The following is a 24,618-nucleotide window of genomic DNA, read 5'->3' on the forward strand; positions in this document are numbered from 1 at the left end:
GTTCAATGACATCTTCAACATCCACATGTGGATAGCAAGGGATGATATGCATACTACAAGAAACACTTAGAGAAATACTTTTCTCTAGAGACAAGGGGACAAATTATTTAACCCATTATGGATTTTATAATTTAAAAAATCTCACCATACTCCATAATGGAGTTTTTGTGTATATTTTACTCAACAGTCAATTTTATGTCCATCAACAGATGAATGGATAAAGATGTGGTACATATATACAATGGAACACTACTCAGCCATAAAAAGATCAAAATGATGCTATTTGCAGCAACATGGTCAGATTAGATTATCATGCTAAGTAAAGTAAGTCAGACAAAGATAAATACCTCATGATATATATAACTTATATGTGGAATCTAAAATATGATATAAATGAACTCTAGTGAAACAAGAAACAGATTCACAGACCTAGAAAACAGATTTGTGACTACCAAGGAAGAGGGGGGCTGGGAGAGGGATAAAGTAGGAGTTTGAGGTTAGCAGATACAAACTATCACGTACAGAATGGATAAACAACAAGGTCCTAGTGGGAACACAGGCAATTATATTCAATATTTGGTGATAAACCATAATGGAAAAGAATATGAAAAAAAGACAGCAAGTTCCAAATTACTATGACTCCAATTAAACTTGGCAAATGATATTAAAAACATGTGAATTATGTATACTGTATACCATAATAGTATTACTACTATGATACCTCTGAGCAAAAAAATTAATATTTAGCTCATTTACCTAAATAAAATTTAGCTTATGTTAAGTAATTCCAAAAGCTTTATGCTTGCTCAAATCTGTATTATAAAAAGTCTACATGAGTTGCCAAGTATTTAACTAAGCTTTATATTTTAACTTGAAATAATATTTCATTACCTAGCTCCAAAACATCTGAAGGATCAAGGTGTAAATTCTTATTGCAAAATTGATTCACCTTCCTTTCCAACACTGTTGCATCTTTTATTTGTGAATACTTCCGAATGTAGAAGTGGCAAGGATGTATTACATGGCTTACAAAAACTAGCTCTGGAGAACCTGGATGAGAATTTTCAAACCACTTTAATAAACCAAAAGTTAGGAAAGAATTCACAAAAATTGAATGCAGTATCTTCTAAAAGAATGTGTCCCATAGCACTGCAAACTCTAGAATACTTAGACCTCATAAAAGAGTAACCCAAATCCCAAATAGTAACCAAACTGACAAATAAATTCCACTTTCACAATGATTTCTTTAGCAACCTGAACTGTAAACATTTGCAAAATATGTTAAATAAGTGGAATTGAAGTTCACATAGGTACCTAAGTTAGTTAGGTACCAGACAGAGTACATGCTATAACCTATGGCATTACATCAAAACTTCAGAATTTATTCATAAATATAGTTAGAGCTTCAGAACCCCAATGACAATGATGTTTCCAGTATTGCTACCAAAATCCTGTATAAACTACACTAAACTGAAGGAACCAATAATTAGCTCATGGCTGCTTTGACTCCTAGATCTTATCAGGCTAGAGAAGTATGAAAAAATGTTTTGGAAAACCAACATAGTGAGCAGCACTTAGAGGGAGATGTGTATGTTTTGGTGGAAGTAAGGGTGGGGTAGAATAAAAAAGACAGAAACTTTTTTCATACAGTAGTAATTAAGCCAAGTGTTTTTACTGATATGAAAAGATCTCCAGAGTATAATGTTGAGGAAGGAATTCGGGGACTTTCCTGACAGTCCAGTGGTTAAGACTACATGCTTCCATTGCCAGGGGCACAGGTTTTGTTCCTTGTCAGGGAACTAAGATCCCACGTGTTGCATGGCATGGCTAAAAACAGAAAAAGAAAGAAAGAAAGAAAAAGGAGAAAGGAAGGGAAAGAACACAGCAGTGTATATGGCAAGCTATGTTTTATGTGCAAAAACATAAACTAAGAGTCAGAAAAATAATATATGTGTATTTGTTCAAATATGCATAAAGAAACTCTAGAAAGGAGGAACAGACTAAATGGAATGGGAGTAGATTAGAGGAAAAGGTACACAGGGTATTTAATATATTTAATTTTTAAACAATGCAGATGTTCTAATATATCCAGTAAAAGTGACTAGGAGAAACTGAAGTACAGATACAAGATAAAAAACTGAACAAATAGGTCATTTTACCTATCCAATACAGATCATGAAGAATAACACCCATACTGAGGATGAGGTAAAGCAATAAGTATGTGTTACTGGCGAGACAGCTGAGGGAAGTGTTATAAATTTCAGAAATGTTTTTGCCAATAACAGCCAGGATTTTTAACATTAAAAAAGAAGTTTTGGGAATTTCTTTGGCAGTCCAGTGGTTAGGAATTAAGAGCTCCCACTGCCATAGGCCTGGGTTCAACTCCTGGTGGAGAAGCTAAGATATCACAAGCCAGCACAGCAAAAAAAAAAAAGAAAAGTTTTAGTATTAATAAAATTCATTTTACTCACTGTTTCACTCTTTGTAAGTTACTTATATAACTTTATACTTTATATAAATTTATATATGACAGAATACTTTTTATATACGTCAAACTCTGCTACATCAAGTTCAGAGTTGTTAAAGTACCTGTTTTTGATCCAAAAGAAACAGATGACTTTTTCTGAAGAGGCTTTGTTGGGTATCTAGGTGTCTCAACAAAATAATCTGTGAAGCATGTTTCATCAAAATAGGAAATAAAGGCAACTGTGTTAGTTTTATTATGTTGATAATGGCATACTTAACACACTGCATTGCTGTACTTGAATTTGGCAAAATACTGGATTGGTTAAGACCTTTATGTATCAGCAAGCGAAGTCCTGTTAGTTTTCTTAACTTACTGAGATAACCAATGATAATAATAATATAGCAGAAAAAACAGCTTGTCTTTTTTTTTGTATCATTCTGGGAAGTCAACCAATGGAACAGATTGGGAGTGGGGCGGGGGGGAGGGAGGAGAAAACCAAAGCTGATTCTTTAAAGTGGCCCTAAAGACAACTGACAGTATAACTACACCCAGCAGTTATCTCAGTGACGTTGATGGTGAGAATACCAAGACTAGAAATCTAATCAATCAGGATACATTTAAACGTTACCAAATAGATGCTTCTATATGCTACCTGGGTCTCCCGCTTTACCACTGGAGCCGCCAGCAAAGCCCAATATTCATGATAGTTCATTTTTATAAAGGATTGCATCTCAGGACAAAAATTTAGGATATTCTGTTCTTAAATTTAAGGACAATGTCATCAGACTGCTTCTACTAACACCATTTACTTATAGTATTTTCATCTTTTATAGAGGTTTGTATGTGGCAAACCTCTGGTGGCAAAGTGTCTGCCCACAATGCGGGAGACCTGGGTTCAATCCCTGGGTTGGGAAGATCCCCTGGAGAAGGAAATAGCAACCCACTCCAGTACTCTCGCCTAGAAAATTCCATGGATGGAGGAGCCTAGTGGGCTACAGTCCATGGGGTCACAAAGAGTCGGACACAACTAAGCAACTTCATGACTTCATGATGTGGAATGCTAAAAAGTCAAATACACTCATTAAGCCAAATATTAGAGTTTAGCTGTATTATTGCATTAAAATTAAAAATTATCCTAACTTTGGAAAAGGTGAAAGGAGTGGCATGGGATCAACAGCTTTACTCATAATGAGATGTAAGATAATAGACATATGTTTGTTAAGGTCAGGGACAAACAGGTATTAATTTTGTTTCCAATTCCAGACATGATTTATTGTTTCCCTGTTTTTGCATTTTTACTCACTTTCCAGGTTTTCTTCTTCTTCAATAATTTCTTCAATGATCACATCAGGGCTAGATCCCACCCGAGGTAGAGCAGCAATGGTTTTAGGGAGTGTTGCTGCAACAACCTCTTTCTGTGGCTGGAAGTCAGTTGCCAAATGCGTGTCATTGTTTTCCCATTGTGAAGAAGCCAGTGGGGCTTCATTAGTTAGGACAGAAATGTCAGCCTTTTTCTTTTCTAGTGATAGGTATGTACCACCATAAGAAAATTCCTTTTTACAATTGTATTTCTTTTGACCATTCTTTTCCATTTCACTTTCTTGAGGATCACATCTGTTTAAAAATACAGAGGCTACTTTAAATCATAATTTTTTAGATCTACTTTAAAACCATTTCCTTTCCACATGACAGTACTGCAACACATACATAAAAAGAGTTAAAGTTGTACAGGTGTCCCATGGGTATTTTTAAAAACAGCAACACTGAAATAATTTACATACTATAAAATCCGATTTCTACTAAATTTAGAGTTGTGTAACCATCACTATAACTTCATTTTACAACATTCCCATTATCCCAAAAGATACTTCTGCCCATTCCCAAGAAGTCCACAAGCTTTAAAAGGTCAACAATAGAAAATCAATGAGAAGTTGAAGAAAGAACTTGCCATAGTCACGTCACAACTATCTGATCCTAAAAGAACAGTGGATATAGTTTTCAATTTTAATTGTTCAAACTTTGATTTGGCTTTGGTGTTTGATTTTAAATTATGCTAAGATTATTTCTCTCAATTCACTAGCTTAAAAATAAAGTGTAGGAAGCACTGAGAGGTACAATCCTGAGACAATTTCTAGAAACCTACATAGAGGGTTAAAACGATGATTAGTCTGAATCCTTTGGGTACGATTATTCAACAGCCACTAACCTGCAGCTGATTATTCACTTCACTCCATATTTTTCTATCTTCACAAATCCACACAGATAAAAGCTATCAAATCTCTAACTATAGAAATTCTATCAAAGAAATGAGATTGAGTCTCAGAAACCTTTATTCTAGTTAACCCATGAAAGTTTTAGTTTCTTCACAAATCACCATATAAGAAGCCAAATGAAATCAGAAATAAGAACCTACAAAGCCAACTGAATTCAGCAGACCTATTTTATCTGTCTCTTAATACATGATGACTAAAGGTCCAAACACCTCCTAAGTATACAAATATGTATACAACTTTGTAATCTAAAACATTTCTTTTTATACAACTCTTATCTGACCTTACATTTAACACTGTCAACCAACTCCTGCCTCACAAACCTCTCCTCCTTTGACTTCTAGAGTACCAGTCTCTCCTGCTCCCTCTTCATTTCCTTTAGTTTGCAAGTTACTCTTTCCCTGTCTTGAAATTTAATATTTTTCTAGGGCGCTGTCCTTGACCCACTTCAATATCTGTTTTCACTATGGAAACCCATTCTTTACCACCTGTCATCAGTAGAGGCAGGCTACAGTGATACTTTCCCTAAAATCTAGGGAAAAATTTAAAAGACTTCTGAGTTAAACTTAAAACCATGGCAAGATCAGTATGGATGTTTAAAGATAATACCTTTTGGTATCAAAAATATTTGACAGTAACCATATTCAAGTTATGAAAACATCTAGAAGAATGTACTGACTGGAAAGGATGATCATCCATCAAAGTGCAGAAAGTCAAGTCACAGAGGTATACAGGGGCCAGGGCTCCATGTGAGGGCAAGATGACTCAAGCCAAAGGCCTGGCACTTGAGGCCTCTGGCAAGGTCTTCCCTGTGGGGTCAAGGAACACAGCAGGGTGACTAGTACCAACACTCTTCACAGCTATTTGATATATCTTATTCCCTTTATTCCAAAAACACCACGAAGCAACTTCTGATGATTTGGCTTTCTGTGTCTGTTTGGATACTGGAAAAGAATGCCAACATAAGTATTCTATTAATAGTCCCTGTGATAATACTATTTGCCCCTTAAGTTAATAAACTGGCATTCGGATCATGTGTTAGTTTTGTGAACTTGGCTTACATGAGTTTACCTGGTTTAGAGCAGATCTGCTCATGTCTGTTTCTGAGCTTGTAATGCTGTGGGCCAGGCCCTCATTAGTTCCCCAAAGTAATGAATGTGATGCTTCTTGAGGGATGATTTCCTGAGGAGCCATACCACCTTCAAATGAATAAACTTATTTTCTTTTGGAGGTTTCTAAACTATTTATATTCTGACTACTCCTAAACCAAGAATCAAATCCTGTAACCTCCCTCCAGAGGTTTCTTCCCAGATACCTAGTAAACAACAGAAACTCAGCATATCCCACTACCTTCCCCTCCCAACTTTTCTTCGTATATTTCCAATCTTGGTAAGTAACACCACAATTCATCACCTCAGTCACCAAAGATACACCTATAAATCATTGGAATGCTTCCCTTTTCTTCATTCCTCACACTGAAACATTTACTAAATTTCACCACTTTTCCTTATTTAGCATTTGTCATTACCTATTCCTTTCCAGTGCTACTACCTACATTTGGTTTCTCATCATTTGCTAGGTCATATTATATATATATATATAAAATATATAATATCATATGCTAGATCATATAATAACCTAAGCCATCCTTCAGCCTCCAGCCTCATAGTCTTCCAAAAAATTCTCTATGGTCACTAGAGTTACCTTTTACAGATATAATCTAAGTACTTTTACATTCATTCTGAAAATCTTTTAATGGCTATTATTTACACTTGTGCTATCCAACATAATCTTCTGCGATAATGAAAATATGCTGTACTGTCCAATATGATAGTCACTAACCAAATATAGCTACTGAGCACCTGAAATGTGGCTAGTGCAACCAAATAACTAAAATCTTCATTTTATTTAGTTTTAATTTATGTTTAAATTTAAATAACCACACATGGTTAGCAGCTATCATACTGGGTAGCACAGGTCTAGGAAATAAAGTTCAAACACCACCAGAGCATACAAAGTTTTTAGGATTCAGCCTTTATGTATCCTCTGTTAAACAAAATTCTACAGGCAGGTTCCTGAACACAGTATACTATCTCACTGCCATAAATTTCTTGCTGCTAAGACGCTGCCTCCCTACTGTTCTCCCTTTCAACTGGTACTCATTTTTCATGAATGGGGGAAAATAAAAATCTGCTCTTTCCAAGTCCCCTGGTACCCTGCAAAGAACTGATCATTCCCTTCTTTTGCATCTCCATTAGACTGCACATTTTACTATCAAAGCAATTATGCGCTTTACTGTTTACATATGTCATTCTTTATTTACTGTAACTTCTCTGCATAAATCTCAGTATCTAGGGTGTTATGTCTCAGTGGTAAAGAATCTGCCCGCCAATGGAGAAGATGCAGGAGATGCAGGTTCAGTTCCTGGGTCCAGAAGATCCCCTGGAGAAGGGAATGGCTACCTACTCCAGTATTCTTGCCTGGGAAATCCCATGGACAGAGGAGCCTGACAGGGCTACAATCCACAGGGTTGTAAAGAGTCAGACATGACTGAGTAAACACTTTCACTTTTCAACACTTAGAGGCTAGCACATTAGTGTTCAACGCTGGCTGAGTAAATGAATCTCAAAGATGACACATACATCATTGGATACTAATCCTTTCTAGGTCTTTTAATTCTTAAATATTTTATGTAGCATTAATTTACAGAAAATCATTTTGCCCTTACATTATTTTTCAGCTTTTGAATCAACATTATACTAAAGATCAATTTTTTTGTTTGATCTAATATTTCTGTCCCTTAGGCCATATCAGACACTAATGGCATGCTGCCATTCTTATAAATACTTACCGTGTTGAATCCTCAAATTCAATCTTTCCCATTCTGTTGAACATACAGATGATCTCACTGCAATTCATATTCAACCTAAAATTAAATACTTAGCATAAAAAGTGTTCTAATGTAAGTTTATTACTTTCCCTAATAAAAATTAGCTAACATTAAAAACTCTGAAGTAGATGGGGAAACAGTGGAAACAGTGGCTGACTTTATATTTTTGGGCTTCAAAATCACTGCAGATGGTGACTGCAGCCATGAAATTAAAAGACGCTTACTCCTTGCAAGGAAAGTTATGACCAACCTAGATAGCATATTCAAAAGCAGAGATATTACTTTGCCAACAAAGGTCCGTCTAGTCAAGGCTATGGTTTTTCCAGTGGTCATGTATGGATATGAAAGTTGGACTGTGAAGAAAGCTGAGCACCGAAGAATTGATGCTTTTGAACTGTGGTGTTGGAGTAAACTCTTGAGAGTCCCTTGGACTGCAAGGAGATCCAACCAGTCCATCCTAAAGGAGATCAGTCCTGGGTGTTCATTGGAAGGACTGATGCTAAAGCTGAAACTCCAATACTTTGGCCACCTCATGAAAAGAGTTGACTCACTGGAAAAGACCCTGATGCTGGGAGGGATTGGGGGCAGGAGGAGGCGGGGACGACAGAGGATTAGATGGCTGGATGGCATCACCGACTCGATGGACATGAGTTTGAGCGAACTCCGGGAGTTGGTGATGGATAGGGAGGCCTGGTGTGCTGTGACTCATAGGGTTGCAAAGAGTCGGACACGACTGAGCGACTGAACTGAACTGAAAAACTCTAAAAGAGCATTTAAACAACTTTTTAATTCATAAATCACACTTAATTTGGTTGCTAATCTGGGAAATACTTTTGACCCAAATTTTCAATTTATAATTGCTTGTTATTTTAATAAATATAGGTTCCAATACATATTTATACTTAATTATAAGACTCTTCTGAATTATAGATTACTTTTATATGAATTACAATTACTTACTTGGGAGAGTTCCTTAGTTTTAGAGAGCTGACTTGTGACAAGTCACTCTCAAATGTTAACTTCAAAGTCCGGATAATCTAGAATCAAAAGAGAAGTATTGCTCATATGTGCGTTTTGTTTTGTTACAAATACTGTTGAAACAGAGTAAGATTTCAGAGGGAAAACTATACTCTTTAGGTATTTCATTAATGTGCTCAGGGTCTGCTTTTAGGCAAGCAAAGGGAGGGATGCAAATTTCCCTAAAGAAATTTAAAATCTTTTGGAGATGTGTATTAAGATATAACAACTAATTAATACATGGGATACAGCTACATGATCAGGGGAAATTCTGATCACCCTTGTTGTGCGCCTGCACTGCTGTCCTCAAATGTTCTCTCTCTCTTTTTCTGCCCTCATCTTCCTAACGTGGCTAACTAGGGTGAGGACCAAATTTTACTTTTTTTCACCTCCTAATGTTTCATGTGTAATACACAGGAATAGACTACTACTGTTCTTTTAACTACAGCTAGATGGACCCTGGTCAAGTAAGACAGTGCAAAAACTTTAAAAGTTCAAGACTTTGGAAGCAGGTAAACCAAGAGCTTCTATTTTACACCTCAGTTCAAACATCTGATTATCTATGGGGAATGAGGTACTGAAGATTCCAAGACAATAGAGTAGGATCTATACCTCAAGGGAACAAGACAGAAATTAGCAAAGAGGACTGATGGTACCCCTTTCCCAGCAAACAATCTACCAAGAAACATGTTTCTGTTTCTGCCCAACTTGAGGCACAAGAAACACGTTTCTATTTCTGCCCAACTCCAGGCACATGATTAGATGACAGGACAGGGTTGAAGCACCTTGTATCCTGACTCACAGAGTCGGGGGTTGGGAGAAAAACTTAAACAGCATTTTGATAAATTTTTAAGAGTTGATAGTCATACTTGTCTATAAAAATAGAGTCCTATTTACTTTGCTACTCTTATTTGTTCTTGTTTTTTATTCAAGTGTCCTAGAAACAACTTTCAACTTAATATCATCCTACTTGTTCTCAGATGTGTGTTATAAAGACTTTACTGCACCATTTCCCTAAGTGGTAAATAATAATAAAAGGTCAAACAAAGTTATTAATGTTTATCTTAGAATTTAAATGCCTAAGAATTCTAAATTGATGCCAATAAAGTTAGGATAATCTGAAAAGCAAATTCTTGCAGTTAAGTCTTAGATATCATATTCCAAAGCAGGTAAAGTAAGCTACCACAGAAATAATTCACATTACAAACTATTAAAATTACCTGATTTAGGTCACAATATATCCTTAGAGAAGGTGCAGATTTTAATTCTCTTGCTATCTTCATAGCTGCATCCAAATCACTTTTTTTTGCTTCAATGTAGCTTTTAGTCACTATTATTTTTGATAAATAATTGTCTGTATTTCTTACTAATTCTTCACACAGGCTCTTCTTCCTTCATTTAAAATTAAGTTGTTTTTCAATATTTCATAAACAATTTTATGAAAGCAAATTTATCATAACTCAAAAGTATTGAAGAGGTAATTTCAGTTTCATGAACTTAAATTTTAATATGGTTAATGAGACATTCAACTGAACTGAAATCTATTATAGTTGAAAGCTATGTATATGTAACCAGAGAAAAAAGTAACTTTTGTAGAAGAATATAGTTATGTTCCAGATACAGGTGTCACAGAACTGCAGAGGTAAGACAAACCCTAGACAAATCTACCACTTTTAAAAGTAAGAGAATCCTGGCTATCTTGCAGTCACTTGTGCCATTACAAAGACATATCTGTATTCATTTCTCACGAGGATCTATCTGCACAGTTTAAAATTTCATAGGCAGATACATATTACACGAATTTGAAATAAGACTTTAAAATAGACTTCACCAAACCAAAACTCAGATATCAATTAACTATAATCTTCAAAGCTATCAGTTATGAAACTGAAGAGTTATTCCTTCATTACTCAAAAATTCCACCTATAGTGGAATTACTTTATTGTACCAAAAATTATTGCTCATTTTATTCATCTTGTAAATGAATAAAATGATTTCCTCAAATCAAATCTGGCCTCAAAAAAGTGGAGTTTGCCACACTGAAGAGTAATAAGAATGTGCCACAGGCTCTGCAAGGACTTCTCTGATAGCTCAGATGGTAAAGAATATGCCTGCAATGCAGGAGACCTGGGTTCAATCCCTGGGTCGGGAAGATCCCCTGGAGAAGGGAATGGCAACCCACTCTAGTATTCTTGCCTGGAGAATTCCAAGGGCAGAGAAGCCTGGCAGGCTACAGTCCATGGGGTCAGAAAGAGTTGGACACAAGTGAATGACTAATATACACACATGCTCTGCAGGTGAAGAAGTATTCAAAAAAATTTTTAGTAATTACATATATAATTTATGAAAATCATTTATTTAGGAGATAAATGGTCATTTTGATAAGTTTCAGATGATTCTGCCCAAAATTCATGCCAATGGAGTGATGTTAGCAAAATGGCAGACTAGGAGCCTTGAAGTCCTTGTTCTTCAATGGTGATGTCAAATGACAGCTAAGAATTGGTTACAATAACCTTCTAGAACTGGAGAATGGACAAAGGTATACAGCAACGACACAAATGTGCAGTGGAAAAAAATCCACATTCTTTATCAGCAGGACATTTCATTTCTTGTCCTTTCCCAGACCTTTCCTCCGTGTGGTGCAGTCCTGGTCTGGAGGCAGCAGCATACTTCCTGATTCCTTCCCTCCAAAGGGAGCATGCTGCTGCTGCTGCTAAGTCGCTTCAGACGTGTCTGACTCTGTGCGACTTCACAGACAGCAGCCCACCAGGCTCCCCCGTCCCTGGGATTCTCCAGGCAAGAACACTGGAGTGGGTTGCCATTTCCTTCCCCAGTGCATGAAAGTGAAAAGTGAAAGTGAAGTTGCTCAGTAGTGTCCGACTCTTCATGACCCCATGGACTGCAGCCTACCAGGCTCCTCCGCCCATGGGAGTTTCCAGGCAAGAGTACTGGAGTGGGGTGCCACTGCCTTATTTGCAATGTCCTACTTTGTGGCGGGGATGCAGCGGGAGCGAGGAGATGGCGGGGGCGGAAGGGAAGGGGGGCTGCCTGAAGAACCCTTTCACTTAATTTGGCACTCAGGCAGCAAGAGGAACCAAGACCACCCAAGAAGGTTGCAGAAAGGTTCCTCAAGCATACATGTTAGGCCACATGTTAGGTCAAAAAAAACAAGTTTTAATACTTTTAAAAGACAATGTAAAATATCCTTTCTGAACACAAAGGAATGAAAACTAGAACTCAGTAACAGAAGGAAACTGGAAATTCCACAAATATGTGGAAATTAAAGAACATACTCCTAAACACAAATAGATCAAAGAAAAGTAACACAAGGAGAGTATTTTGAGACAAATGAAAATGAAAAATCAAAATGTCAAAATTTATGGGATGCAATTAAATATTGGATCTGAGAGAGAAATAAATATATAGCTGTAAGTACATTAAAAAAGGCATCGCAAAAAAAAAAAAGGGCATCACAAACCAACGACCTAATTTTACACCTTTGCTGTTGTTCAGTCGCTAAGTCATGTCCGACTCTTTACGACCCCATGCGCTGCAACACACCATGCTTCCCTGTCCTTCACTATCTCCCAGAGTTTGCTCAAATTCATTTTATTGAGTCAGTGATGCTATCTAACATCTCACCCTTTGCCACCCTCTTCTTCTTCTGCCTTCAATCTTTATGTTTACACCTTAGGGAACCAGAAAATAACAAACTAAACCCAAAGCTGGCAGAAGGAAGAAATAATAGGATTAGAGCAGAAATAAGTAAATAGCTAGGCAAAAATAAAGAAAAATCAATGAAACCAAAAGATGGTTCTTTGAGATTAAAATTCACCAATTTTAGATACACTGCCTAGAAAAACAAGAAAAGAATCAATTTACTAAAATGAAAAATAAAGTAGGCATTCAGCTCAGTTCAGTTGCTCAGTCATGTCCGACACTTTGTGACCCCATGAACCGCAGCACGCCAGGTCTCCCTGTCCATCACCAATTCCCGGAGTCCACTCAAACCCATGTCCATTGTGTCAGTGATGCCATCCAACCAGTTCATCCTCTGTCATCCCCCTCTCCTGCCCTCAATCTTTCCCAGCATCAGGGTCTTTTCAAATGAGTCTGCTCTTTGCATTAGGTGGCCAAAATACTGGAGTTTCAGCTTCAACATCAGTCCTTCCAATGAACACCCAGGACTGATCTCCTTTAGGATGGACTGGTTGGATCTCCTTGCAGTCTAAGGGACTCAAGAGTTTACTCCAACACCACAGTTCAAAAGCATCAATTCTTCGGCGCTCAGCTTTCTTTATAGTCCAACTCTCACATCCATACATGACTACTTGAAAACCTTAGCCTTGACTAGACGGACCTTTGTTGGCAAAGTAATGTCTCTGCTTCTGAATACGCTGTCTAGGTTGGTCATAACTTTTCTTGCAAGGAGTAAGCGTCTTTTAATTTCATGGCTGCAGTCACCATCTGTAGTGATTTTGGAGACCAGAAAAATAAAGTCAGCCACTGTTTCCACTGTTTCCCCATCTATTTGCCATGAAGTGAAGGACTGGATGTTATGATCTTAGTTTTCTGAATGCTGAGCTTTAAGCCAACTTTTTCACTCTCCTCTTTCACTTTCATCAAGAGGCTCTTTAGTTCTTCTTCACTTTCTGCCATAAGGGTGGTGTCATCTGCATATCTAAGGTTATTGATATTTCTCCTGGCAATCTGGATTCCAGCTTGTGCTTCTTCCAGCCCAGCATTTCTCATGATGTACTCTGCATATAAGTTAAATAAGCCGGGTGACAATATACAGCCTTGATGTACTCCTTTTCCTATTTTGAACCAGTCTGTTGTTCCATGTTCTGTTCTAACTGTTGCTTCCTGACCTGCATACAGATTTCTCAGGAGGCAGGTCAGGTGGTCTGGTATTCCCATCTCTTGAACTATTTCCCACAGTTTGTGGTGATCCACACCGTCAAAGGTTTTGGCATAGTCAGTAAAGCAGAAATAGATGTTTTTCTGGAACTCTCTTGCTCTTTTGATGATCCAGCAGATGTTGGCAATTTGATCTCTGGTTCCTCTGCCCTTTCTAAAAACCAGCTTGAACATCTGGAAGTTCATGGTTCACGTATTGCTGAAGCCTGGCTTGGAGAATTTTGAGCTTTACTTTGCTAGAATGTGAGATGAGTGCAATTGTGCAGTAGTTTCAGCATTGTTTGGCGTTGCCTTTCTTTGGGATTGGAATGAAAACTGACCTTTTCCAGTCCTGTGGCCACTGCTGAGTTTTCCAAATTTGCTGGCATACTGAGTGCAGCACTTTCACAGCATCATCTTTTAGGATTTGAAATAGCTCAAGTGGAATTCCATCACCTCCACTAGTTTTGTTCATAGGCATAGGATAATCAATTTTACAGAAACTAAAAAAATTTGAAGGCAATGCTATGAATAACTATGCCAAGAAATTGGATAACCTAGATGAAGTGGACAAATAACTACAAACACACCACCTACCAACACTGAATTATGAAGAAATAGAAAATCTGAGCAGATCAATAAAAAGTAACAAGATTGAATTAGTAATCAAAAGCTTCCCCCACAGAAAAACCCAGACCAGAGGACTTCACTGGTAAATTATACCAAAAATTCAAAGAAAATATAAATAAATAAAATCAATTCCCCTCCAAAATACTGAAGAGCCATAGGAAACACTTTGCAATTTATTCTGAGACCAGCATCACCTTCATACCAAAGCCATAAGAAAACACTACCAGAAAACTATTGATCAGTGTCTCTTACGAGCATTAAGTCAAAATCCTCAACAAAATACTAGCAAATTCAATCAGCAGAACAGATGAAAGAATAATACATCATGCCAAGTGGGATTTATTCCTGAAATGAAGTATAAGTACCAATTAATGTTATATAGCATATTAACAGAAAGAAGAAAACCCCCCACAAGATCCTCTCAAATTATAGAGAAAAAGGATATGACAGTCTCAACACCCTATGAGGATAAAAATACTCCAACGAGGAATTGAGGAAAACTACACCAACGTATAAAACTTACATAAGAAAAACCCACAGCTAACATTACACTAGATGATGAAAGACTGACAGCTTTTCTTCTAAGGACGGTAGTAAGAAAAGGGTGTGAGAGTTTACCACTGCTATTTAATATACTATTTTAAGTTCTAGCCAGAATAATTAGTTAAAAAAAGACATAAAAGCCACCCAAATTGACAAAAAGTAAGAAAGTGATGTCTTTTTGCAGATGACATGATCTTATACGTAAGAAAGAAAGAGAAGAAAGTGAAGTCGCTCAGTTGTGTCCGACTCTTTGTGACCCCATGGACTACATCCTACCAGGCTCCTCTGTCCATTGGATTTTCCAGGCAAGAATACTAGAGTGGGTTGCCATTTCCTTCTCCAGGAGATCTTCCCGACCCAGAGACTGAACCCAGGTCTTCCGCATTGTAGGCAGACATTTTACTGTCTAAGCCACCAGAGAAGTCTTATAGGTAAAGATGTCACAATAGTAGTAGGGCTAATAAATAAATGCAGCAAAGATACAGGATACAAAATGAACACACAAAAAATCAGATACATTTCTACATACTAAGAGTGAACAGTCTGAAAAGGCAATTGACAATTCATTTTATGAAAGAATAAAAAGAAGACTGGACTCAGGAATAAACGTAACTGAGGCTGCAACAGACTTGTACATTTGCTGTATACTACATAACATTGCTGGAATTAATGAAGCCAAAATAAATGGAAAGATCTCTTATAATCATGAACTGGAAGACTTAATATTTGTTAAGATATCATTACTCAAAGCAATTTACAATTTAAAGCCATCCACTTCAAAATTCCAATGATGCTTCATGCAAAACAGAAAAACCCATCCTAAAAGTCACAGGAGATCTCAAGGGACCCCAAACTTCCACAACAATCTTGAGAAAGAACAAAGTTGGAGAGCTTACACATCCTGATTTCAAAATTTGCTACAAAGCCACAGTAATTAAAACACTGTCCTACTGCCACAAGAACAGACAGATGGACCAATGGAAGAGAATAGAGAGCCCAGAAATAAATCTTCACAAACATGGTCACTGAGTTTTGACAGGAGTCCCAAGACCATTCAATGGAGAAAAGAGCCATCTTTCCAACAAATGGTGCTGGGAAAACTGGATATCCATATGGTAAAGAATGAAGCTGGACCCTTCCTTTACACTATATACAAAAATTAGCTTAAAATGCCTCAAAGATCTATATGTAAAAGCTAAAACTGTAAAACTCTTAGAAGAAAACACAGTTGGATAAAGTTTCATGATTGAAGATTTGGCAACAATTTCTTGGCGACACCAAAACACAGGCAACAAAAGAGAAAATAGATAAATTGGACTTCACAAATTAAAAACATGTTTGGATCAAAGAATGCTATCAAGAGAGTGAAAAGGAGGGATTTGCCTGGTGGTCCAAGGCTAAGACTCCAAATGCAGGAGACCTGGGTTCAATCTCTGGTTGGGGAACTAGATCCCACATGCCACAACTAAGACCTGGCATAGCTAAATAATTTAGTTCAACAATAACAACAGACAACCTACGGACTTGAAGAAAATATTTGCAAACTACGTGACCAACAAAGGCTTAATTTCTAAAACATACAAACAGCTTATACAGCTCAAAAAAAAATTAAAAAATGGGCAAAAGACCTAAACTGACATTTCTCCAAAGAAGACCATTACTCAGATGGTCAACAGGCACATGAAAAGATATCCAACATCACAAATTATTAGAAAAATGGAAATCAAAACTACAATGAGGTATCCCACTTCCCACAAATAAGAATGGTCACCACCAAAAAGTCTACAAATAAATGCTAGACAGTGTGTGGAGAAAAGGGAGCCCTCCTATACTGTCAGTGGGAAAGGAAACTTGGTGCATTCACTATGGAGAACAGTATGAAGGTTCTATAAAAAACTAAAAACAGTAACCATACGATCCAGCAATCCAATTCCCAGGCACATATCCAGAAAAGATGAAAACTCTAAAACTCAATACATGCACTTCAATGTTCAAAGTACTCAAAGTAGCAATATTTACATTAGCCAAGACAAGGAAATAACTTAAATGGATAAAAAAGATGTGATATATGTATATGATGGAATATGACTCAGCCATAAAAAAGTATGAATCAATGCCATTTGCAGCAACATGGATAGACCTAGAGAATATTATACTTACTAAAGTCAGACAAAGAAAGACAAGTGTCATATATCACTTCTATGTGGAATATAAATGAACTTACTTACAAGTCAGAAACAGACCCATAGACATTTAAGGGTAGAAGGGACAAATTAAGCATTTTGGATTAACATATACACACTGGTATATATAAAGAAGATAAAAAACAAGGACATACTGTACAGCACAGGGAATTATATGCAATATCTTGTAATAACCTATAATGAAAAAGAATATGTATAACTGAATCATTCTGCTGTACACCTGAAACTAATACTGTAATTCAAATGCAATTCAAATTCAAACTAATACTGTATTTCAATAAAAAAATTTTAAACCACAAACAAAAGGCAAGCCACAGGAAGAAGAGAAAATATATGAAAACGATACATCTCATAAGGACTGATATCCATAATGTATAAAGAACGACTACCCCATCAATAACAAAATAAACACTACAAAAATGGGCAAAGGACTGGAATACATATTTCTCCAGAGAAAATACATAAATGGTCAACTAATAAGCACATGAAAAGATGTGCTCCACAATACTAGCTATCATGGAAATGTAAATCAAATCCAAAATGAGATACCACTTCACATCCTCAAAATGGTTATTCTTTTCAAAAAAAAAATTAAATGTTGGTGAGGATGTGGAGAAACTGGAACCTTTGAGCATTGCTGGTGGAAAAGTAACATGTGTGGCCATCACAGAACACAATTTGGTAGTCCTTAAAAAGTTAAACATAAAATTATTGTATGCCACTAAACTATACATTTTTAAATTTCAATTTTATTGGACTATATTTGATTTTCAATGTTATATTAATATTAGTTTAATATTATTAACCAATATTAATATTAGTTTCAGGTATACAGCAAAGTGATTCAGTTATACATATAATCTTTTTTTTAGATTCTTTTCTCATATAGGTTATCACAGAATACTGAATACATTTCTCTGTACTATACAGTAGTTTCTTATTTATCTTATATATAATAGTGTATGTTCATCTCAAACTTCTAATTCATCCCTCCCCCCACCACTAAACTGTATACTCTTAAACAGTTAAAAAGGTAAACTTTATGATGTATATTTACCACTATTAAAAACATTTAAAATGCATGCACATGACTTATCACCTTTAAACTCCAATACTTTGGCCACCTGATGCGAAGAACTGACTGACTCATTGGAAAAGACCCTGATGCTGGGAAAGATTGAAGGCAGGAGGAGAAGAGGACAACAGAGGATGAAATGGCTGGATGGCATCACTGACCCGATGGACATGAGCTTCAGCAAACTCCAAGAGTTGGTGATGGACAAGGGAAGCCTGACATGCTGCAGTCCACGGGGTCACAAAGAGTTGGACATGACTGAGCAACTGAACTGAACTGACCTATCACTTAGATACTATAAACACCAAATGTGAGATACCATAAATATCAAGGAATAAAGAATATCAACTGATTCATTCAGAGTGATGAACCTGAGTTCTGGGCATTCCAATTAGAAATTTAAAAAAGAAACAAGAGTCAAATAGACAAGCACCATTCCTAAATACCAATTTATCACAACTTTTATGAGTCTGTTTCTTAAAATGCAAAATGTGATTAAAGTTTACTTGAGATCATATATATCAACATTTTAAAAAAGGATGGATATGTAACAGTATGGTATGTTTTTATTTATTTATTTTTTATTTATTTATTTTTAAATTTTATTTTTTTAAACTTTACATAATTGTATTGGTATGTTTTTAAAAAAATCATTATTATTTGCTCTTGAAGCAAATAAACACATAAAAAAATGATGGCATTATGTACATGAAAATATATGTTTGCATTTTCCCAAGAATGCTGAATTCTACAACAGGATTCAGAAACAGACAGCATTTTTCTGTGCTAACTGCTTTAAGAAAGAAATTATTTAACAGCTTTGGGAACAGAAGGCAAATAGCCTAAATAAATAAATTTTCTTCATTTCGAAGCTGTAAACATCAGCCTGTAAGGGAACCACCCATTACCTTCTAAACTTGTTTAAAATCTACTAATTTTTTTCAATCTATGCAGAGAAATAAAATGACAAGTTGATATTAAAAGCTTCAGTTGCACTGAGTCTATATTTTTAACTTCTTACCTGGAATCAAGAGAAGTGAAAAGCTGATCAAACTGCTTCTCCAGAACCTCTTTAAGACAGACTGTCTCCTCTTTTGTTTGACTGTGTATGTGTTCAAGCATCTGGGAAAAAGATAATACAAAGACCTAATTTGGTATTTTTATTTTGTGGGAATTGTGTTATTCAACATAATTTTGAAAAGTAAAAGGTACTTTTTGGACTCTCTTCAAAATAACAACAGAAGAGATCAGATGATAAAAATGGGAAAAATCACATGGTTAAACTTTAAATCTTTGTTCTTGTCAGCAAAATCACATCTTTGTTAGTACTTCGTACTGATAAAATTAGCAAAAAGGACTAGAAAACCCACTAAGTTTTCTTAACTTCTCATCACTTTTACTCAGTACAGGAAATGGATCATTTTGGATAACTAAGTTTCTCTCTGGCAGGATTCCTTAAATTTATAAAAACTTAAAATATAACATTAGGGGCTTCACTGGTGGTCCAGTGGCTAAGATTCTGCACTCCCAATACATGGGGGCATGGGTTCGATCCCTGGTCAGGGGACTAAGATCCTGCATGCCACACACTAAGGACCAAAAAAACCTATATATATATATATATGCACACACACATATTTTAATTAAAATGTTAACTATTCCACAAATTTCCTTGTATTTTAAACAAAGACTCATTGCTTGAGATCTGTGACCTTTTTTTCTTTTAATCTTTCCTTTTTGAAATGGTAATGTCTATCCCATGCCTGCTCAACAAATGCATTAATATTTTAGAAGTAGATAATTTACTAGTTTCACACATTCACAGCTGGAGAGGAATTTTGCCCCAGCACGAGTCATACCCTGAATCTCACCCATACCTGATTTAGGAGATACTTAGATGAGATTTTTGACTTAGATTTGATGCCAAAATTGGTTAAAAATTTGGGGGATATGAGATGCAGTAAATGTATTCTGCAAATACATATGTTGAACTCTTAAATTCTATGTTAGCTACAATCTTTTGAATGCCTTGGTGGTGAATTTGCTGTTGGTAGGTGCAAGGAGCTTGTTCTCTGTCAGTAAATGAGGGAAGTCTCTCTCTTGGGTTGATGGGCCAAGCAAGAAAAGAACCTAAAACTCTGTGTACAGTATACAGCCAAATAATGAGCAGTATCAGAATAGTGATCTGCAATGCTTCCAAGACAAAAAATTCAGCTCACAGCAAACAGAAATTATAGCTCCTTAACAGAGCTTCAATTTCAGCAGGCTGCCAACACAAATGGTATGAAGCTACTCCTGGGAGGCCATGAGTTTTCCATTCTTTATGTTTCTCTCTCACTGGATTATCATATGTAAGCTCTACTACCTTCAGTGATATACATTAAAAGGGAACATGTCTTAATTCAGGATACAGTGTAATCATACAGAAAGCTTACTTTTACAGCAATACTTAATTGTTCAAAATTTTGGCCTGCTATCTTCAATGCTTCATCAATCTCTTCCACCGTTTTACTTTCCTAAGAAGGGAGAGAGGAATCACATACAAATACAAAATATAAAAACAGATGCTTAGATAGACTGTAACAGTTGCAAAAACATCAAGCTACCATTTTGTTTACAAAAGCAACCTAGATCCATTACAGCAATCTGAAAACATGCAACAATGAACATTTTAGAGTTCTGCTGATCGTATTCCAGATTTTTTTTTTTAGGTATCTTTCTGAAAAAATGGGATTATGTCCTATAACCATTTTGCAAGTCAAAACTACCTGAAAAAAATGATCATGATCATAAATAATACATGTAAACAGTAATAGTTTTTAAGAAAATGAAGATTATAATCAGGCTATGTTAAGATTTAAACACTGGGGACTTCCCTGCTGCTCCAGTGGTTGGGAGTCCATGTTACCAATGCAGGGGGTGAGGGTTTGGTCCCTGGTTGGGGAACTAAGATTCCGTATGCCGGGTGGCATGGCCAGAAAAGAAAAAAAAAAAAAAAAAACAACACTAAAATTAACGTACAGAAATTCCTTGATAAAAACAAAAGAAAATTCTTAGGGGAAAAAAAAAAGATTTAAACACAGAAGACAGTGCTCTTTCCTCCCCCAGCCCACCAATAATCTCCTTAACAAAACGACTTAATATTGTACTCAACAGCACTTTGGAATTTGTTCTGTTTCTAACCTTCAATTAAAAGAATATATTATTTAAAGTTATCAAAAGCCATAACTGATAAAATTCAATCTTCCAACATGAATTACATCATCATCAGTAAGTGCCACTAGGTCTTTTAGTTGCCATTAAAATAACTGGAAAATCATACTTAGAATCTGGAAACTTGTATCTTATACAAGTTTCATAAAACCTGAATTCAGTAACTAGGTTCAAAGGGAATACAAGTAAATATCAAGAGCACTAACAGCTGATCAAAGGCAGAATGTGTTGACTTGGAAAGAAAACAAATGTTGAGGCACAGTTTAAAATAAAATAAGAGACTGAAGCAAGGAGTGAAGGTTTACCTTTAAACTTCCCAAAAGAATCTGAATTATAGGACCCTTGAGAGCACAGGAAAGTCAAGCTACTAGAGAAAAGTAAAAATGCTTGGCCTTATCTCACTTCATGAATTACATTTTTCATACCTCTATTACAGCTGATGGGTTCAAAACAGTCCTGGGTGTGGAGGCTGAATGTTCTAAACTAACAGTTTGTTGATGAGCAGACTTTTCAAAGTCCTGAGAACAATTCCTCATCCTGGAAAATGTCAAGTATATTATTTTAAGTATCAACATTAATATAATGGTTTTAATCTTCTATTTTGATTTTTACCCTCTATTAAAAATAATTCTTATGATGACTTACAAGGACATTTACAATGAATTCTCAATTATCTGTGAAAAGCAAAGAGAGGAAAATCATGACTAGACATGTTTTCATATAAAAGCTAACTTAATCAAGAATTCAACTTCTTAACCAACGCCTGAAAATAATAGCTTATAATATAAATTGGGCTTTCTTAATCCTTTCTCCTTCCCTGATTTTTTTTTGGTAGAGATATTGATAATCACTCAACTGTCTTAAGCTCAATTAAAGTAAGTAAGTATACAAACAAATGCCAGCTATTAAAAAATGTACTTATAGACCTGGCTAATGAGGTAATAAATTTACTAGGTAATTTCAAATGAAAAGCAAGCTGCATTTCTTGTCCATAGATGATAGAGTTTTTGCCTATTTTTTATCTTTATATCCCTACGTTGGCTAGCGAGAATAAGTTGCTGCTGCTGCTGCTGCGTTGCTTCATTCATGTCTGACTCTGTGCGACCCTATAAACGGCAGCCCACCAGGCTTCCCCGTCCCTGGGATTCTCCAGGCAAGAACACTGGAGTGGGTTGCCATTTCCTTCTTCAATGCATGAAAGTGAAAAGTGAAAGTAAAGTCGCTCAGTTGTGTCCGACTCTAGCGACCCCATGGACTGCAGCCTACCAGGCTCCTCCATCCATGAGATTTTCCAGGCAAGAGTACTGGAGTGGAGTGCCATTGCCTTCTCCGCAAGAATAAGTTAATCATAGCCTAAAACAGCTTACAGAAGAAACTATGATGACTGAATGTTAGTCTCGTAGGAATAAATGATACACAAAGTAATTTTTAAACATTTGATTACTTAAAAAGTGGATATCCATGTTCTTGAAAACATGTGAATGCATTAGCCATAAGGAGTCCATCATTCAATTCCTGTTTCAAAATACTAAAGAAAAATCAGGAAGGCAATGCATCATGTATCAAGGAACACTTCTATTTTAAAGCATATCACTATTTAAACCAAACTCTACTGAAATTAGGAAACAGGAGTTTTTAACCTAAGTATACTTGACATGGAGAACTAATTTGAAAACTGGCAATTTGGAAAAAATTGAGATACCTAAAACAGATTCATCTACTTATGAAAGTAAAATTTCACTTTGCAACCATATTTGACACTACATGCATCTAGACAAAAGTACAATCAGATTTGGCTTTCATGTTTAAAAAATAAGCTTCACAAAGAAATTCCAGATTTCTGTTTTGTCTTGAGAAGGATAACCTGGCACCACTGGGATATCTTAACACATAGCAGAAACTGGCTAGAGCTGAGCAAGGGCTCCCTCCTCTGAAGTGGGTGCACAATCCTTAGCACTCTTTAAAAAAAACCCAGCTTCCCTCACCTGGTAAGTCAACTGCTAGATTCCTGAAGATGTCCCAGTTATTATGGCCACTGAGTCACATGGAGCCACAAAGATTCCTAAAGATTTATTCTAATCATTCTACTCAGAGGTTATGGAGGAAGTGATTGATGGACTACAAACAGAGGAGGTGGGAGCAGTACTGGCATTCAGTAAGCCTGAGTTCTACCTCTGGCTCTATCAACAAGCAGTAAGTAGACTTTAGTTAAGTGGTTTTATTTTCTAAATAAATAACTGTTCTGTTGGTTTCTAAGCACCCATTTAAACCTGGACAGAGGACCTGCAGCAGTAATGTGAAAAGTCAGGAATGCTAGCCTAAAGGATTTGAACTTTATTGGCTAGGCCATGAAGAACTACAGAGCAGCAAAGAATCTGAAAGAGCTGAGGTATGCAAAAGAGACTAAAAGAATTAAGTAGGGTGAAGAAATGGTAATTGTGAATTCTGTTTCCCCTCACTTTAAATGAGGACATACTAATGCTGCTTCTTTAGGAGTTGGATTCTCCACTTCATTAACAGCTCAGACAAATTATAAACTTAAAAGAGCATTCTATAAACAATGGGTTAGAGATACTGATATAAGAATGATCTTTTATCAATAACTCTAAAATAACTTTCAGAAATACAATGAATTTCAAATACTAAAATAAGTGCACATAGAACATACTTTTTAGGCGGCAATTTTTCCATAAAAGAATCTTCTTTAATACATCCATCTGTTGGGCAGTATTCTTGTTTTGTATTTATAGTTGTAGCAACCTTAGGACAAAAGATTAAAAACAAAAACCAAAAAATCATTCAGTAAATTGTTTATACAGAATTCAAAAAATCTAGTGTGCTATTCATAGAAAAATGAAAAGATCCTTACATCATCTTTAAGTCAAAGAAAAACATACTTAAGTGACATTTATATCCTATTTTAATTTTTGAGGAAATCAGTAATTGGCAACTATCAACTAAACAGAACTAAAAATAAATAAATAAACAGAACTAAAATATTTTCAGTTCAGTCGCTCAGTCATGTCCAACTCTTTATGACCCCATGAACTGCAGCACGCCAGGCTTCCCTGTCTATCACCAACTCCTGGAGCTTGCTCAAACTCATGTCCATCAAGTCAGTGATGCCATCCAACCATCTATCTCATCCTCTGTCGTCCCCTTCTCCTCCTGCCTTCAATCTTTCCTAGTATCAGGGTCTTTTCCAATGAGTCAGCTCTTTGCATCAAGTGACCAAAGCTGATGTTCAGCTTCAACATCAGTCCTTTCACTGAATATTCAGGACTGACTTTCTTTAGGACTGACTGGTTTGTCTTCTTGCAGTCCAAGGGACTCTCAAGAGTCTTCTCCAACACCACAGTTTAAAAGCATAAATTCTTTGGTGCTCAGCTTTCTTTATACTTAACCACACT

The 24,618-nt window shown here is 36.2% G+C and overlaps 1 protein-coding gene across 11 annotated transcripts in view; it reads right to left on the minus strand.

Annotated features, from left to right (window-relative positions):
- The window catches only part of RNF17 (ring finger protein 17), a 115,021-nt gene that overhangs the window by 73,676 nt on the left and 16,727 nt on the right, over window positions 1-24,618 (minus strand). For 8 of the 11 annotated variants that reach the window (XM_055542614.1, XM_055542612.1, XM_055542618.1 and 5 more), the window contains exons 3-12: window positions 23,877-23,968; window positions 21,634-21,745; window positions 20,431-20,511; window positions 19,017-19,117; window positions 9,865-10,036; window positions 8,588-8,664; window positions 7,589-7,663; window positions 3,771-4,081; window positions 2,590-2,667; window positions 892-1,050 (exon numbers count right to left, since the gene is read on the minus strand). In XM_055542614.1, the coding sequence (XP_055398589.1) occupies window positions 892-1,050; window positions 2,590-2,667; window positions 3,771-4,081; window positions 7,589-7,663; window positions 8,588-8,664; window positions 9,865-10,036; window positions 19,017-19,117; window positions 20,431-20,511; window positions 21,634-21,745; window positions 23,877-23,968 (1,258 nt within the window). The remainder of the gene's footprint in view (window positions 1-891; window positions 1,051-2,589; window positions 2,668-3,770; window positions 4,082-7,588; window positions 7,664-8,587; window positions 8,665-9,864; window positions 10,037-19,016; window positions 19,118-20,430; window positions 20,512-21,633; window positions 21,746-23,876; window positions 23,969-24,618) is intronic. The other 3 variants (XM_055542620.1, XM_055542621.1, XM_055542622.1) reach the window with 3 other exon arrangements.

The sequence above is a fragment of the Bubalus kerabau genome, chromosome 12 (assembly GCF_029407905.1).
Source record: "Bubalus kerabau isolate K-KA32 ecotype Philippines breed swamp buffalo chromosome 12, PCC_UOA_SB_1v2, whole genome shotgun sequence".
NCBI classification, from domain to species: domain Eukaryota; kingdom Metazoa; phylum Chordata; class Mammalia; order Artiodactyla; family Bovidae; genus Bubalus; species Bubalus kerabau.